Below are 18,231 nucleotides of genomic sequence, written 5' to 3' on the forward strand. Positions count from 1 at the left end.
GGATACGTGTTCGAATTGTGGCGAGGTCGGCAGCTGGCGAGCGGTGAGTGGCAGCTGACGTCCGCTCCGATACAGGGGCCATTGTTTTGGTGAACGGAGCGGAGCGGTGCGGTGCGGTGGTGGGATGCGTGCTGCGCTGCGGTGGCTGCTTGCTCCCATCCGCCGGAGCCGGCAGTGCTGTGCGCGCCGGAAACAGCCGTCCAGTCATGGCGCACGTGCTGCGCCGAAGCACCTACCGGCCGCTGACCGTCTGCATAGAGCAACACCACCTACCGCTGCCGCGCCGCAGGGCCTTCTCGGCTGTCCACCGGTAAGGTCACCGTCTCCACACAATTGGCGACCGCGCTTCCGGAACACAGCTCCTGCAATTTTCAAACTGCAGACTTCCCTTTGAAAGTGATAAAACGTACGCTGCACGATCTTCAGATGACTTCATCGATGAAGTTAACGCTTCACTTTATTGTCAGTGTCGTCATTTCCCTTCTGCCTGATGTAATTTCCCCTCCGGGGAGAGGGGGGACACGAGAAATATGGGCCCCACAACGAACTTGTGACGTCACAGTAGTTGCCTTGCTCGATATACTTCGCGATCGCTCGGCTGCGTCTGGGTCCAGGTGGGAAATCACCATGTGAATGAAAAGGTATCCACTAAAGCGCTGAACTTCGACATGTGGGCGAAAGCTTGACTATATTTAAAAGCACAGTTACAAAATATTAGATCGGCTTACTCGCGAGCAGAACACACACAATCGTATTTTGGCTTACACCATGTTGGCGGGCCACTTGCCTGGAGCTGTACTAGAATTTGTCTGAATATCCTGTTGAACCAAGTGCTCCAAATCTGGCGTGCGCTCAGTCAGTCTGTAAGGACCCATGAGCATACAAACGCCAAAAAGGGCTTGCACTGTTGTGTGATGTGGTTCATGTCTGTGAGGGTACTTGTTTTGATACAGCTGTGTTGCTCACAAACATCATCTCGGCTTGTTTCCGATGTGAATACCGGACCACTCCGCTGCTTGAAGTACGCTGCGTCAACCACACAGCCAATAACACATAAGGGACACGTGGCATGTGTTCAGCGGAACTTTCATCAGCGCCATCTAACGTGACAACGATGCATTTCCGGAAACGTGTTCCTGACATTTTTTCTCTATTTCCAGACAAGAATCTGTCCCTGCACTTTGTCAGTTTTGCTGAGGGTGTTGTAACGCAGCGAGTTATTACGAGATAACATTCGTTGCAGTAAGGCATGCAGCCGTCTAGTACAGTGGCTGCAGGATGGCTGGATTTATTTGATTTATTTTTTTTCGCTCTGCTCATAGCATAGCTGACGCTGCCTGCCGTGAGGACTGCATAGCGTAACATTCAGTCGATACTAAGATTCATACCCTCTACGAAGCTAAATAATCCATATCATTTATTATCCGATTTTGTTCAAATTTGGTACGCAGCTCTTTGCTATTAATGGAATGATGCTGTCAACATTTCAGATTTTTATTTATTATAACTCCGGAGCTAAAGAATTCTCTAAAAGACCCAAAACCTACATTTGTTTTTTAAAACCAAGTTAGGAACAACAACAGATTTACATTCATTATCATTTGAAGCCACTACAAAGTTGTCAGTACCTAAAAATAAATCAATTAGAATTTTCTTTTCAAAACTTTAGTCACTTTGCATTACGTACTACAAATCAGACAAAATTATCATTTGATTATATTTTGTTGAGTGAGTACGCGAGAACGATTGAGATAGTGTATGTTGGACATTCGTTAAAAATTAATATTTCATTTTACGTAAAATCTTGTTCAAACGAACGGTGGAAAAGTTATGTTGCAACCACGATTCAGGTGACGTACGTATGTGTGAGCATGCTTTTGCATAAAAGCAGCCATAATAGAAGTTAGAGGCGGAATAAGTTTATTAATTTGAAGAATATTTCACACTTTGCTTATTTTGATTAAACATAATACAAGAAACTGAAGTTTTGCTGACATTAATTACTATCTTATTAGTGATTGGATAAGGCAACTTTTGCCGCGAGAATGATCGGGAAGGAACGGTCTGGTTCGTCGCTTAGATCGACAGCCAATCAGAATTAAGCTGTTCCCGCACGAATAGAGGAGTGGTTAGAGAGGAGAGTATCTCGAGAGAGTCACTTGCTAGTCAGCTTACTGATAACACGATGTTAGATCGCTCCTTAAAAATACTGTGTAAGATGAGGAAATAGTGAGCTAATTTCGGTTTGAACATATCGTGACTGAAGCGACTGGAGTTACGAACATTTTAATGAAAGTTAGGTGTTTCTTAAGTTAAACAGTTACAGAGATACGAGCGTGTGGACTTTCTAGTCGTAGTAACAACTCTGCGTGGCGTGTTTCGTGCTCTGTACGGAATATTTTGGCGAGCACTTCTTACGAAGAAGACCACTGAAACAACCGAATGTTTAACTCGCGAATAGTTGTCGCTCTGTGATTGGTAGAACGTGAAAATTAGTCGTGTCGTACATAATAAAATTCTGGCTGCTTTTTCGAGTAAATATTTGCTATACAGACAGTGAACTTTCGATGATAACGTTTCACCATATTAAATACGGACTTGATAACCATTTCATGTGTTTCAATAAAAATAAAAAACAGAGTTAATCTAAATTTAAACGCTTTTACTGCAAATAGACTGAATATGCCTAACGCCCGATTTTTTAATCACGGACTTTCAGGAACTGTCTTTCAACTAGAGTTACGCGGCCTCTGTGTGGTAGGTATTAGGTGGTGGTTTCATCAACGCTGCTTTACACTGTCTAGAATGTATCTGCTACCCCAGAGTGAAGGGACGTCGGCAAGAATCCTATCGAGGTACATGGACCGCACAATAGCGTTAACAACAACAATGACGACCGAGCCCGCCCCGCGACAAGGTACCCAAAGGGAAAAAAAACGAATAATACTGCCGTGCGAGAGCGTGTGTATTACGCATTTCTGCCGCTAGGCGTGTATAGCGCAACCCATAGCGAGTTCAGTGATGCTTGTTTTGTCGACTTGCCTTGTTCTTTTCATCTGCAGTCATTGCTTCGCTCGCGTTGTTTTGTTCTTGTTTCGTTTTCTGTGACATGTTTAAGTGAACAACATGCAACTGTGAAATTTTGTTTTCTACTCGGTAAAAACGCTGCTGACATTTTTTGAAAACAGTTTACCAAGATGACGCTATGGGAAAAACTCAAGTGTACGCGTGGTTTGCTCGATTTAAAAATGTCGTCTCGTCGATTAATGACAAATGTCGTTCTGGACGTCCGTCAACTGCTCGAATCGAAGAAAACGTTGAAAAATTCAAGAGCTTGTGCTCCCAAACCGTCTACAGATAACTGATAACTTTCACAAATCAGTAGGTTGTATTGGAGCTCGCTTCAGCGAATTTGTGGCAGACAGGAGGCTGGTTCTTCCACCACGACAACACACCAGCACACACAACTGACTCTTTCAGACAGTTTTTGGCTAAAAGACCATTGTTCCGCTACCCCACGCACCTTACTCGCGTGACCTGGCTCCGTGCGACTTTTTCTTGTTTCCACACATGGAAAGGTTCAAATGGTTCGAAGCACTATGGGACTTAACTTCTGAGGTCATCAGTCCCCTAGAACTTAGAACTACTTACACGTAACTAACCTAAGGACATCACACACACCCATGCCCGAGGCAGGATTCGAACCTGCGACCGTAGCGGTCGCTCTGTTCCACACTGTAGCGCCTAGAACCGCTCGGCCACACATGGAAAGGGCATGAAAGGACACACATCTGACGATAATGAAGAGGTCAAGAAAAAAACGGTAGAGGAGCTGTCAGTCATTTCTAAAGTTAACTACAAAAATATTTCGAGCAATGGAAACACCGGTGGGACAAACGTATTGGTTGTAATAGAAAGTATTTTGAAGGGGGATAGGGTTGTTTTCTAAACAATTTGAAAATATATGGCTTTAAAAATATAATTCCGGTTTTGTTCGGCACCATCTGTTATCGTATTCTCACCCACTTTCATTTGGTTTAACCAAATAATTTTCTCTCTTTTAAACCTAACCTTATTTTTTAAAAAATGTTCAAATGTGTATGAAATCTTATGGGACTTAACTGCTAAGGTCATCAGTCCCTAAGCTTAGACACTACTTATCCTAAGGACAAACACACACACCCATGCCCGAGGGAGGACTCGAACCTCCGCCGGGACGAGCCGCACAGTCCATGATTGCAGCGCCTGAGACCGCTCGGCTAATCCCGCGCGGCTAACCTTATTAAAACCTCGCATCAATGTTCACCCTGTATAAAATGTGTGTGTTACTTTTTTCGCTCCTTAATACTGCTGACCATGAAAACTGCAACACGATGAAGATAGCATGTAACACACGTCAATTTGGAATGAAATGAACAACGTGCTCTGGCGTGCAAATGATTTGCATCTCTGCGCAAATGCCGAAAGTATGCAGCAATGCCGCCATCTACATTCAGTGTATAATGAGAAATTACGCAGTGACTTAGGCATTTAGAAATAGGATTTGATGGTCGTTATTTGTCTGGAGAACGCGTTTTGCCTCCTGTAACAAGGAGAAAACGTGTACCAGGACGTGCCGGAATTGTACAGCGGCAGGGTTTTGGTACATATATACCGCTTCGTATTATTACGCAAAATTACTGCTCGCCATAAGAATATGAAATCGATGGTTTCATGCGGAACTAACTCACTCATGGAGGACCTCCACGGTCACACGCCACTACCGTTGGAGAGAACAGACATACGTCGTCCATCCGAACTTTCTGAGGCTCATTTTGTTCCTGACCTAAAAGCTACGTCAGCCCAGTAACTTCGGTGGCAGCTTGAACTAAGCAGCAGATCTGCATTCCACCAATCAGTTGTGACCAGGCGGTGTTAAGTATTGGAGGTGCGGCCGTAGTGTGTCAACGATTTTGTCCCAAACTGCAATGGAGTTAACACTGTACCACAAAACGACAAAAGCAGACGTAACCGACATTTGAAGCGCAAGTCGAACAACATCCCAAAGAAAGACTTTCCTGACAGTCTCTCTTTTTCACTATGACGTATGAAGTACCACAGACAGCTAGCAAAGCCATTACTGTTGCGGATTCAGTACATACTGCGAGAGGCAGAAGTGCGCCCCACCACGACAATGGACACAGCAGTAACGCACGTCGGCTTTTGAGACGTGTCTTGGGTTTGGGCACATCACCACGACGGACGCAACCGTGTGCGGAGACTCTGAGGAGGACGAACGTTGTCAGATTGCATTCATCGGCGTCATACTGGTCCAGTACGTGACGTGATGGTATGGTGTGCCGCCACTGTGTACACAACGCGATTACCTCCGGTTCCTGCAGTTAGTAAATTTGACAACTGTCTCGTTTAGGAAAGCCAGTGGTTTTACCCAATCTTCGAGGTTTCCATGACGTGATCTTTCAACAAAATAGCTCTAGACATCATGCTTCTGGTGCTGTCTGGCCCTACCTAACGGTGTTCGACTCTCTTACTGCCTGGCACGTTCCTTTGAATTAACACTCAATGGAAACGTCTGGTCTTGGATTGCCTCCAAATCACATACGCATTTCGATATTGCAGTGCCTGTGTTATTCCGAATACGATGAAAAGTTCCTTTGGATATGCGTGCAGGAACTATGGCAAGTACGGCCGTTATGAAGTACAAGAAAAAATGTTCAAATGTGTGTGAATTCCTAAGGGACCAAACTGCTGAGGTCATCGGTCCCTAGACTTACACACTACTTAAACTAACTCAAGCTAAGAGCAACACACACACCCATGCCCGAGGGAGGACTCGAACCTCCGGTGGGAGGGGCGCACAATCCGTGACACGGCGCCTCAAACCGCGCGGCCACGTCGCGAGGTGAAGTACAAGATTACGACAAAGAAAATTTTTGCCGAACCGGTACTAGAATGTGGATTTCGCGCTTGTGTGATAGCCTTTCCATTTGGCTATCCGTGCAGGACCCAAGCCAGGCCCAAACTTCCGTGTTTCGTCTGCGCCCTGGTACACGTGCATCCATTGTGCATGTTTCCGTACAGGCGAGATGTTTTACTTGAAAGTCACCTGCCCAGTGTCGATGGACTTACGAGTACATGTTGTACACGCGTTGTTGACGACATACGAAAATTTGGATCTGACGGAGAGTGATGCGCGGATAGCCAAATCGTAACGCGACCGCTCGAGGTAAGTGGGAGATCAGAGCTTCGAATCCCCGTCCGGCACACATTTTCACTGTCGTCATTCCATTCTACAGCTGTTGGTTGTCCATAATCGCAACTGCGAATACATTTAATGTACAAACGCATTTAATCTTGCATTCTTCTTGGTATACTGTATACGCACAAGTAAAATTTCGTAATTTGCTATTGTTCCAGGTGTAGGAATTTTAATGGCCATCACTGCAGCAATAACATGTCTAGGGTCCTTACCCCCCATTCCCTTCAGTACTATAGAATGCACATTATCCAATATTTAGTGATTCCTGCATGGGTCAATACCGGTTTGACGGAAGGAAGATTGGGTTGACGTCCCGTCGACATCTTGGTAATTAATGACGGAGTTCGTTTCAAAGAAACCATCCCGGCATTTGTCTGGAGCAGTTTATGGAAATCGCGGAAAGTCTGGAAGGCCTGAAGCAGGTTTGAACCGTCGTCCTCCCGAATGCGATTCCAATGTGCTAAAGTAACTACATATGACTTAATAGGCCAGTGGTCTCCGTACAGCCACTGGTGTTCGTCTTGTGGACGGGGGACATCAATTTTGACGAAAATCTCACAGCCGCTGAGAAACACTAATAAAGCAGTCCTGGTAGGATGGACGCATGGGTTCTAGGGCAACACACACTTAATGGAAGTAACACACAACAGTTAATAGTAAAACATATTACTCAGCTTCGGTAACTATGGTTACAGCAACTGTAGAGCGCAAGTTTAGCCTATCTGTCCTCCACTGACTACTGTTCCATGAACAAAAATTAGATAATGTTCTCTGAACTAAAGTCTGAAGAAACTTATCTTGTGTCCTGATGTACTATTCGAAAACCAATTACAAACATACCCAGTTATATTCATAGTCAGGCGATCTCTGTCCATACACTGTGACTCTGTTTCTACTATCTATCTACGGGACACTGTTTGTATCTCACTCGACGACTTGAAGACACGACGAAAGGTCTGCAGGAACTTCCTAACAAGACTCGGACTGACTTACAACTTGCAACTGACATCTTCTGCTCCTGCATGGTTACTTAAACGTGCGTCTCTCTTCCTGGTGGAGCTGAAGCTCCAGGGGGCGTTTCTCCGGGCAGCTTGATTGATTTGCGCACAGCGATGTTGCCGCTGCGGACGGACGTCCACGATACTAGTGCTACCAACTGCCGCAAACTCTTTTTGTGTTGTATCTCAGTGCACCAAAATTCGTTCCAAATGCGTATCTAATAGGTATTCGTTTTCGTTATATTACGCAAATTAATATTTTGATGAGGCTTCTCATTACAAGAATACCTTTTTTATCTTTCTGATATATTGTAAACTGTTTTGGACGCATCGTATGTCGAGTTGTGATGCACCATGCACATTAAAAAGTGCTGGGTGGTTATAATTAAAGTGCAGCTAACAGCGGAGGTCCACTGCGGGCTGCAGTTATCGTACGATAAAGAAACTTGGTACATTTTCTAATGCGTTAATACGGAACCGATTTAGGTTGCAAAAAAATTAGTTCAGATTTTGTCCACCATGTGAAAAGATTAACAAGAAGAAAGCGAAAAGCATGGTGATTGGAGGAAAGGGGAGAAAATGCCGTATGAAAATAGGGTGAGAGGAAATAGAGCAAGTGAGTAACTTCAGTTACTTGGGAAGTGTAGTAATGAATGATATGTATTGCTCAACATAAATTAGAAAAAGGATTGCAATGGTAAAAGAAGTATTCAAGAGGAAACAGAAATTACTGTGTGGACACTAAACAAAGACCTGAGGAAAAGACTTGCCAAATGTTACATCTGGAGCATTGCCCTATATGGTGCGGAGACCTCGACGTTGAGGAAGGAAGATGAAAGAAGATAGGAGGCACTAGAGATGTGGATGTGGAGGAGAATGGAAAAATTAAAATGGGAAGACCGAGTAAGGAATGAAGAAGTATTAAGAAGAGTAGGAGAAGAAAGAAACATGCTGAAAGTCATCAGAAAGAGAAAACGGAACTGGATTGGACATTGAGGAGGGACTGTTTATTGAAGGAAGGAATAGAAGGAATGGTGGAGGGAAAACGTGGAAGAGTAAAAAGAAGATATAAAATGCTGGACAACATCAAAGAAGGCAAATATTCAGAAATGAAAAGACTGGCTATTGACAGACAAAAGTGGAAGAGGCTTAACCCATGACAAGACCTGCCGTAAGGCAGAATATCATACTACTAGGTGAAAATTTGACACTGTGAATGCAACAAAAACGTATAGAAACGTTCTGTGTGTAATGGTTAAGGAATGAGACTGTGGAGAAAAGGTCAAACAAGTGAGAAAGGCGTTATTAACTGTCACTTATACAATTTCGCAGCTTCTGTGACTGAATCCTTTACTGCCTAAAGTCAAACGCCCAGTTGCATTCGTGAAAGGCTAAAGAAAATGAGTGCAGATAGTATGATGGCGGGCAGCAACGTTAGACAATGGGTACGTCGCTGCAGAGAAGCTGAAGGGCAAACACAGTTGCCTCAGGTAGCAAGGAGTGGCCAGCCACCGAGTACAGTGACTTCGTACAACATACAGCGCGCAGACCAAATCATCCTTGACCATTTGTGAATTACAGTAGATAAATTTTGTCGCTGCTATCAACACGAGTGTGATGACATTATAGAAAAATTGCGTTACCCCAAGATTCGTGCACGCTGGGCACCGAAAATGTTGACCAATCAATATGCACAGGCAATGGAAACAATTGTATCCTGTCTGTTCCGTTCAAAGAAACTCATCGGGGCTATGACTTTGAGGAAAAGGACACCTTGAAAAATTCTATGTGCCATTGGCTGAGGAAGCATGACCATGATTTTTACCGTACACTGGAGACCTCCACGAGATGTACAACACCAGATTTGCTTCTGGTGACCAAAATTTGAACTAATTTTTTCCAGTGTAAATCGGTTCCGCACCAACGCATTAGTATATCTACCACGTTTTGCTGAAATACGATCATTACAGCCCACACTGCAACTCCGTGAGTAGCTACAGTTCAATTACAACCACCCGTTGTAGCCCACCAGTTACGTTAGAGATGGAGGGTTAATGAACGGCCCTAGTCTTGGGAAAACTTCCCCGGCCATTATCTTAAGTGATTTTGGGGAGCGACAGAAAACTTAAATGAAGATGACTGCACCGAAATTTCAACCTTTCTCTTCCAAATAAAGAGTAACTGCTGCACCTTCTGGCTTGTGGCAAGATGTGCCTTTGTACTTTCCTGATAGTCGTTAGTAGTATAATTGAAGCATTTCATATTCAAATTAAAAAAAAACTTAGAAATTAATTTTGTAGTTACGCTGTAAATTCACTGGAGAAATTATGTCTTCCATGCCACACTGCAAGTGTTTATGACACACTAGTTGAGTATCCTGCTTTGCCCAGGTACGTTTTTATTCTAATCTTCTGCTAGGCCACTTCCTACTTCCCCTCCTCTTTGTCCATCTCCTCCTCCGCCCTTTCTCTGTCAATCTGTTCCTCCCCTCTCTATCTCCTGCTTCTTCCTCTGAGCACCTTCTAGTCTTAATAATTCCATCTCTTCCTCCCTCTCTTTCTGTTCATCTCCTCTTCCTCCCTCTCTTTCTGTCGACACCATCCGCTTTTCTTTTTCTCCTCACCTCCTATCTGTGTCCAACTCCTTCCCGAGCGCTGTCCTTCCATCTCCACCTCCCCCTTCATTCTCCATATTATCACTCTCACACCAATAGGAGGCTGGTGGTTCGGTTTTCCTTTCGAGATTGTAGCTAATAAGTGAAACAACTTGAGTTCAGATAGTTCCATGGGTTCAGGATAAGGTTTTTATCCGTGGTATTGCTGGCGTACGCACGCGTCAAACATATTTCACATATACAGGGTTATTACAAATGATTGAAGCGATTTCACAGCTCTACAATAACTTTATTATTTGAGATATTTTCACAATGCTTTGCACACACATACAAAAACTCAAAAAGTTTTTTAGGCATTCACAAATGTTCGATATGTGCCCCTTTAGTGATTCGGCAGACATCAAGCCGATAATCATGTTCCTCCCACACTCGGCGCAGCATGTCCCCATCAATGAGTTCGAAAGTATCGTTGATGCGAGCTCGCAGTTCTGGCACGTTTCTTGGTAGAGGAGGTTTAAACACTGAATCTTTCACATAACCCCACAGAAAGAAATCGCATGGGGTTAAGTCGGGAGAGCGTGGAGGCCATGACATGAATTGCTGATGATGATCTCCACCACGATCGATCCATCGGTTTTCCAATCTCCTGTTTGAGAAATGCCGAACATCATGATGGAAGTGCGGTGGAGCACCATCCTGTTGAAAGATGAAGTCGGCGCTGTCGGTCTCCAGTTGTGGCATGAGCCAATTTTCCAGCATGTCCAGATACACGTGTCCTGTAACGTTTTTCTTGCAGAAGAAAAAGGGGCCATAAACTTTAAACTGTGAGATTGCGCAAAACACGTTAACTTTTGGTGAATTGCGAATTTGCTGGACGAATGCGTGAGGATTCTCTACCGCCCAGATTCGCACATTGTGTCTGTTCACTTCACCATTAAGAAAAAATGTTGCTTCATCACTGAAGACAAGTATCGCACTGAACGCATCCTCTTCCATGAGCTTTTGCAACCGCGCCCAAAATTCAAAGCGTTTGACTTTGTCATCGGGTGTCAGGGCTTGTAGCAATTGTAAACGGTAAGGCTTCTGCTTTAGCCTTTTCCGTAAGATTTTCCAAACCGTCGGCTGTGGTACGTTTAGCTCCCTGCTTGCTTTATTCGTCGACTTCCGCGGGCTACGCGTGAAACTTGCCCGCACGCGTTCAACCGTTTCTTCGCTCACTGCAGGCCGACCCGTTGATTTCCCCTTACAGAGGCATCCAGAACCTTTAAACTGCGCATACCATCGCCGAATGGAGTTAGCAGTTGGTGGATCTTTGTTGAACTTCGTCCTGAAGTGTCGTTGCACTGTTATGACTGACTGATGTGACTGCATTTCAAGCACGACATACGCTTTCTCGGCTCCTGTCGCCATTTTGTCTCACTGCGCTCTCGAGCGCTCTGGCGGCAGAAACCTGAAGTGCGGCTTCAGCCGAACAAAACTTTGAGTTTTTCTACGTATCTGTAGTGTGTCGTGACCATATGTCAATAAATGGAGCTACAGTGAATTTATGAAATCGCTTCAATCATTTATAATAGCCCTGTATTTAACATATTCCACACGTTTTTGTACATACATTTCATCTCTTATCTCGAGCGAATTTCGCACTGTAGTCTCACTTCCACACATCTCAATGTATATGACGTAGCTCCTGAACTGCGTCGTACAGTGATACAATTTTGCATGTACATCCAGTGGTACATGTGGCTAATGTCTGAGAAATGTGTTGTGAATAATAGAGTAAGTAGTAAAGAAACAATAAATGGAAATGTAATGCATGCTGCGGCAGTTTTCCGACCAACTATATGTTTACGATGTCATATCGCCTGAACCATGTGTCGTACAATGATACCGTTTTCTGCGTACATTCAACGATATATTTGGATACTGTTTGCGAAATGTGTCGATAATAGAGTTAATAATAAAGCAGTAAAAAAAGTTATGTGTCGGGCAGATGAGACAGTTTGTCACGCATCTTAGTACTTGACATCGTATCACTGATCTATATGTCATACTGATATATACAGGGTGTATAATAATTAATGGAGTAAACGCATACAGTTGAAAGTACACGGTAATAGTAGCAAAAACGTCCCAGTAAACGTAGGGTCGAAAATGTATACCTTAGAGCTACGAGCAATTTTTCATCTTCGATACTGTGAAGCAAATCTCTTCTACTGCAAGCTCTTTGCTTTTCACATTTTGGGAAGTAGTATATGGACCAAAACAAGAAAAAATGTCGAGTAAAAATTTGCTCTAAAATGCATACCTTAAACGTTATGAGCAATTGTTCATTAGAAGAGTTGTTTCCAACTAGCGAGAATGAGCACGTGCTCATAGCTCTTAAGCTATGCGTTTTAGAGCACACGTTTATTGATCTTTTTTTTCTTGTTTTGGTCCATACTACTACTTCACAAAATATGGAAAGCAAAGAGCTTGGAGTAGAAGAGATTTGTATGACAGTATCGAAGATGAAAAATTGCTCGTAGCTCTTAAGGTATGCATTTTCGACTGTATGATTACTGGGACTTTTTTGCTTCTAGTATCGTGTACTTTCAACTGTATGCGTTTATGCCATTAATTATGATACACCCTGTATTTGTAGGTACATTCAGCAGTAGATGGGGGCAATGCTTGCGAAAAGTGTTGCGAAAAGAGTTACTAGCTACGAAGTAATAAATTTAAATGTCTTGCATGCTGCGGCAGTTTTTCACGTATCTCAGTGTTTATGACGTCACGTTTCCTGAACTATGAATCGTACAATGATACAATTTTCCTAGCATATTCAGTGGTATATGTGTATACTGAAAACAAAACGTGTCGCTAATAAACATCGTAGTAAAGAAGTAATAAACTAAAGCGTAATGATTATGCGGCAGTTTTACTGCGCAAACAGTGAAAACGTAGTATGCAATACTTTTACGTTTCATCATCTTTTGGGGATCGTCAGAGAAAGGAAATTTCATAAAGGTTTGATATTATTTGTAAAGTCTGTTGCAAGTCTCTAAGTGCATTCTCACCCAGTGGATGAGTAAAGAATAGATATTCGTACATCGTGGGCTACTCTGCCTTTCCACCTCCACACCTTTGATATCCCCACAACGATAATCTTGAGACAGTATGTGAAGTGTGTATCAAGTTTGGTTGAAATCGGTTCAGTCGTTTAGGAGGACATGTGGAAAATGCGTCTGTTTGAATTATATGTACGGATTGTTCCTTACAGAGATAGGACTCAGCTGCAGAACGACTACAAATATAAGATGCACTGTTCCACAGAAGCGCACTGACAAGTATGTGTAGTGCCTAGGCTGTTGTATTTCAACCACTAGATGTTTCTAGAGTGAACATCTTTTCTTCGTATCTGTAGCGTTTTCGATATACATCTCAGCTTCGTAACCATTTAAGAAAAATGCTTCTTGAACATCTTCGCTATGAATAAATTTTCGTATCGTATTTCGATACCATTTTTGAGTAAAACATTCATTTAACAAACGCTACGCCGGTACGCAACAGTCTGCGGTTTTGTGGATCTCGTGTTCCTCTCTTTACGTTTAAATTCCTTATACTGTTTTTCTCTCTTTTGTTGACGTATTCAGATAATGTCTCCGTGCCAGCGTTAGTGTTATTTCATTCATTTCATTCATACTGTTTTCTGTGCCAGATCAGACCTTCAGACAAAAATTGAGGAGTAGCTCGTGCAGTTTTTACGGCACAATTAAGGCCTATTTTCTCACATACTGTAACACAATCAGATAAGCTAACTGGTAATAAATGTTCGCTTGCATACTGCTGAACAATTTGGTTAGAGGTAGTTGCCCTTTCTTTATGGCGAATAGAATGCCTTGGCTTGAGGCACGCCTGATGTTTGCCCTTGTAGTGGTTGCAACGGCGATAGGGAGTCACGAGCTACCGGCACAGTTCGCCACATCAGCAAGTCAGGCGGATGGCACACTCCATCTTCCGGGCGTGCAGGTGCAGGGCGTTTCACGGATCACCGGGTTAAGGGTGGCCGTAGTCTCTGATCGAGTGAAACCACTTCCGCGAGGATTAACTACCGTAGTCGACAATTTGCGGAGTGTAGTGATTGCTCATGGGTTTCTCGAACTGTAGCTGCGGATACACGCATATTGCAGCAGATTCAGTGCTGACACCCACACCTCCAGATGTCAGGCATTCGGGTGGGTAACAAACCAAGTGTGTTGATAGAGTATGAACCATAGTTGCGATTTAGTTCGTGCTAGGTGCTGTCGTCCAGCAGAACGGACGTAAACGCAACGGACGTAACACCAGACCTACGGAGCACAGTCCGCCTGCGTAGCTCACTGGTAACGTGCTTCCTTCCCATGCAGCGGGCCCAGGTTCGATTCCCGGCCGGATTGGAGATTTTCTCCGCTGGTGGACAGGTTGTTGTGTTGTCCTCCTCATCCTTTCATCCTCATCACCGGCACTCGAGTCGGCCAATGTGGCGTCGACTGAAGTAAGACTCGCACTCGGCGGTTGAACTTCCCCGGATGGGGCGCTCCCGGCCAGAATGCCATACGATAATTTCATTTACGGAGCCACAGGAAAAGCATAACTGTAAATGTCTGTCGCTTATAGCGTCCGTAGGGAACTTGGTAGAACGTTGCATCACAGTACCAAGGGTCTTGGGTTCAAACCCCAATTATGATAAACTTCTCTTGTGTTATGCATGTGAGTGTTACATGGGAGAACATGTTTATGATATATAAAATGCCTGTTTGGAGTGTATAGCAATGTTCTTTTAGCACTCTGCTTCCGCTTCGTTTACCTGAAAGTACTTTTGTAGTGTCACTAAATGTACAGTCGGAACAGAAAAATAAACAGTTGCATCACACGTGCCGAAGTGTGATGCAGTTTTTCTTTATTTTAGTTCCCATTGTTTATGTTTAATCTATGAAACTACAAATGCAGTAACTGCTTTATCAGGACTGGTGTTACATGTAACAGTTAAAAAGTTGTCATCAGTGACCCTTGAACGCTGGACCTCAGGTACGATGAACTATCACTGTACCAACTCACCCACGCGAGATCCACAAATAGCTGCTCACAGATGGGGGTTTACCTGTGCTCCGCAGTTCTGGTGTTACTTTTACAGTTTACGCATGTTCTACTCGGCGACAACACACAGCATGAACTAAATCGGTGTTTTCACTGACACTATCGACATACAGCTTTTGGTGCCAATCTGAGTGTCTGCGACCTGGAGGTTTGGGTGTAATAACATGTGTTCAGCGACACCTGACGGAACTATCTCCGCAGTACTGGACATAGATACTATTGTGCCACACAAGACCTCCTTTTAAAAGCGTGTCACCAGGCACAGAGCTGCCGAAATGCTGTAACTGCACCATGGAAACTCGGCACTCAAAGAACAAGAGCACGCGAAGCGATGCGTTGTTGCTATATGAAGTAGGCTACATGCTGCCACATTCCATTCTATCTCACTGGATGGATAAACAGTAAGAGCGTAATCGTTTGTCCAGTGGATGACCTTATTACAAGCGTACTGATCTCACCCCAGAGGCTGTTGCCGCACATGCGAGCCTTGGACACTTAACATGTCCTTAAGCTGTTAGGCACCAGAGGGTCAATTCTGACGTTGTGCTTGATAATAGAAGCAAGACCAAAGAAAAATCAAGACACGTTCGTAGCACCTGCCGACCTTAAAAAAAAAAAGGGTTCGACAATGTTAAGTGGTGCAAGATGCTCGAAATTTTGAGGAAAACATGAATAAGCTGTAGGGAAAAAGTGTTCAAATCACACTACTGAAACTAACTTATGCTAAGAACAACACACACACACACACCGACGTCCGAGGGAGGACTCGAACCCCCGGAGGGAGAGGCCGCGCAATCCGTGACATTGCGCGGCCGCTCCCAGCGGCTAAGCTATAGGGACAGACGGGTAATATACAACAGCCAAGAGGGAAAAGTAAGAATGGAATATCAAGAATGAAGTGCCCGGATTAAAAAGGGTATAAGACAGGGATGTAGTCTTTTGCCCCCACTATTAAATCTATACATCGAAGAATCAATGACGGAAACAAATGGCTGGTTCAAATGGCTCTGAGCACTATGGGACTCAACTGCTGAGGTCATTAGTCCCCTAGAACTTAGAACTAATTAAACCTAACTAACCTAAGGACATCACAAACATCCATGCCCGAGGCAGGATTCGAACATGCGACCATAGCGGTCTTGCGGTTCCAGGCTGCAGCGCCTTTAACCGCACGGCTACTTCGGCCGGCGGAAAATAAATGAAAGGTTCAAGAGTGGCATTAAAATTCAACGTGAAAGGATATCAGTGATAAGATTCGCTCATGACGTTGCTGTCCTCAGTGTAAGTGAAGGAGAATCACACGATCTGCTGAACGGAATAAGTACAGAATATGGACTGAGGGTATATCGAAGAAAGGCAAAAGTAATGAGCAGTAGCAGAAATGAGAACAGCGAGAAACTAAACATCAGGATTAATGGTCACGAAGTAGATGAAATTAAGGAACTCTGCTGCCTAGGCAGCAAAATAACCAATGACGGACGGAGCAAGGAGTATATCAAAAGCCGACTGTCAGAAAAGAACATTCCTGACCAAGAGAAGTCTACTAGTATCAAACATAGGCTTTAATTTGAGGAAGAAATTTCTGAGAACGTACGTCTGGAGCACAACATTGTGTGGTAGTGAAATATCGACTTCGGGAAGACCAGGACAGAATAGAATCGAAGTATTTGGAATGTGGTGCTACAGATGAATGTTGAAAATTAGGTGGGCTCGTAAGGTAAGGAACGATGAGATTCTGCGCAGTATCAGAGAGGGAAGGAATACATCGAAAACACTGACAAGAAGAAGAGACAGGATGATATGACATCTGTAAAGACGTCAGGGAATTACTTCCGTGGTACTAGAGGAAGCTGTAGAGGGTAAATCTGTAGAGACTGGAGCACATCCAGCAAGTAATTGAGGAAGTAGGTTCCAAGTGCTATTCTGAGATGAAGATGTTGGCACGAGAGAGGAATAGGTGGCTGGCCACATAAAACCAGTCAGAATACTGGTGGCTGGGAACGAAAAAAAAAAAAAAACTGTACGAGGATAACTTGATAAGTCTGATAAATTTCTACAAAATATGGAAATCGTTTGTTAAAGATTCATCTACGCTGTTGATTACGGGATGTACAGGCTGTTTCTCCTAAGAGTCATCATGCGCATTTTCTCTGGTGTTTCAGCAGCTATTTGCAATTTCGTTTTTGCGTTGTGTAGCTGCAGTCAGACCAAACAAATGTTGCTCTTCATGTCTTTCAAGCGACGCCCACTGTTGAGGGAAATCGTCGGTTTGTTTCCCTTTACAAACAAAATTACTTTTTAAGCGGAATTTTACATGCGCATTCGACAGAGCGGTCCCATATTACTCTAGTGCGATATTTGTTTAATCGGTGTACATTAAGATGACAGTAAAACTCGAGGAATAACCAGTATTTAGACAGCGACGGCATTGCCCTGGTCGGCGCTTTCTTCTGCCACCACACATGCAGCCCTACTGACAATGATTCGTTGCTGGACTGCTGTTTATTCTTCTTGTTTTACTATTCCTGTTAATACGTATCGATAAAAGGAATACCGGACTAGATTAACTTACGAGCACTCTATCGACTGGGTAGGCAAAACTCCGATTTAAAAATAATTTTATTTTGTAATGGGAAACAAACCGATGCATTCTGTTATCACCGAGTGTCGCATGAAAGACGTGACTAGCGGTTACTCTTTCGGCTGACTCCTTGAATGAAATGCAAAAACGAAATTGTAAATATCTGCCGAAACACGAGAGAAAGTGCGCCTGAGGAATCTTAATAGGGAAACACGGTATTTGTACAGCAAATGTCAGGTCAATCACTGCCGATCTTGTATGATCCGGCTGCCTGATCGAGGGTCACACAGCAGAAATCGTTGATAAACGTAGCAACCAGCGATCGCACTAAGATTTGTGGTATTATAAATGTTCTCATTAGGTCGCGTCTTGCAGCTATCAAATACTGAAGAAAAGGCATTTTTAAATGTGTAACATCAGCGCTGCTGTTTATTTACTGGCTGACTAGTTTCGGATTTTCCCCGTTTTCAGAAGCTACGTATTTTGTATTTTGAGCATGTTTTAATGCAGCTCTCCATGGTTCTCTGTCCTGTGCAAGCCTCTTCATCTCCGAATAACTGCTCCAACCTAGATCTTCCTGAATCTCAGTTTTGAGAAAACACAATTCTGTACAGTAAATGGCATAACACCATTGATAAATATAGACCATGAACAGAAGCCTGTT

At 43.6% G+C, this 18,231-nt stretch overlaps 1 protein-coding gene across 1 annotated transcript in view; it reads left to right on the plus strand.

The window, feature by feature from the left end:
- The first annotated feature begins 206 nt into the window (after positions 1-206).
- LOC126263303 (uncharacterized) overlaps positions 207-18,231 on the plus strand; it is a 145,167-nt gene continuing 127,142 nt past the window's right edge. Inside the window, exon 1 of the mRNA XM_049960391.1 lies at positions 207-310. Coding sequence (XP_049816348.1) covers positions 207-310 — 104 coding nt within the window. The remainder of the gene's footprint in view (positions 311-18,231) is intronic.

Source organism: Schistocerca nitens, chromosome 6 (genome assembly GCF_023898315.1).
Source record: "Schistocerca nitens isolate TAMUIC-IGC-003100 chromosome 6, iqSchNite1.1, whole genome shotgun sequence".
Lineage (NCBI taxonomy): Eukaryota > Metazoa > Arthropoda > Insecta > Orthoptera > Acrididae > Schistocerca > Schistocerca nitens.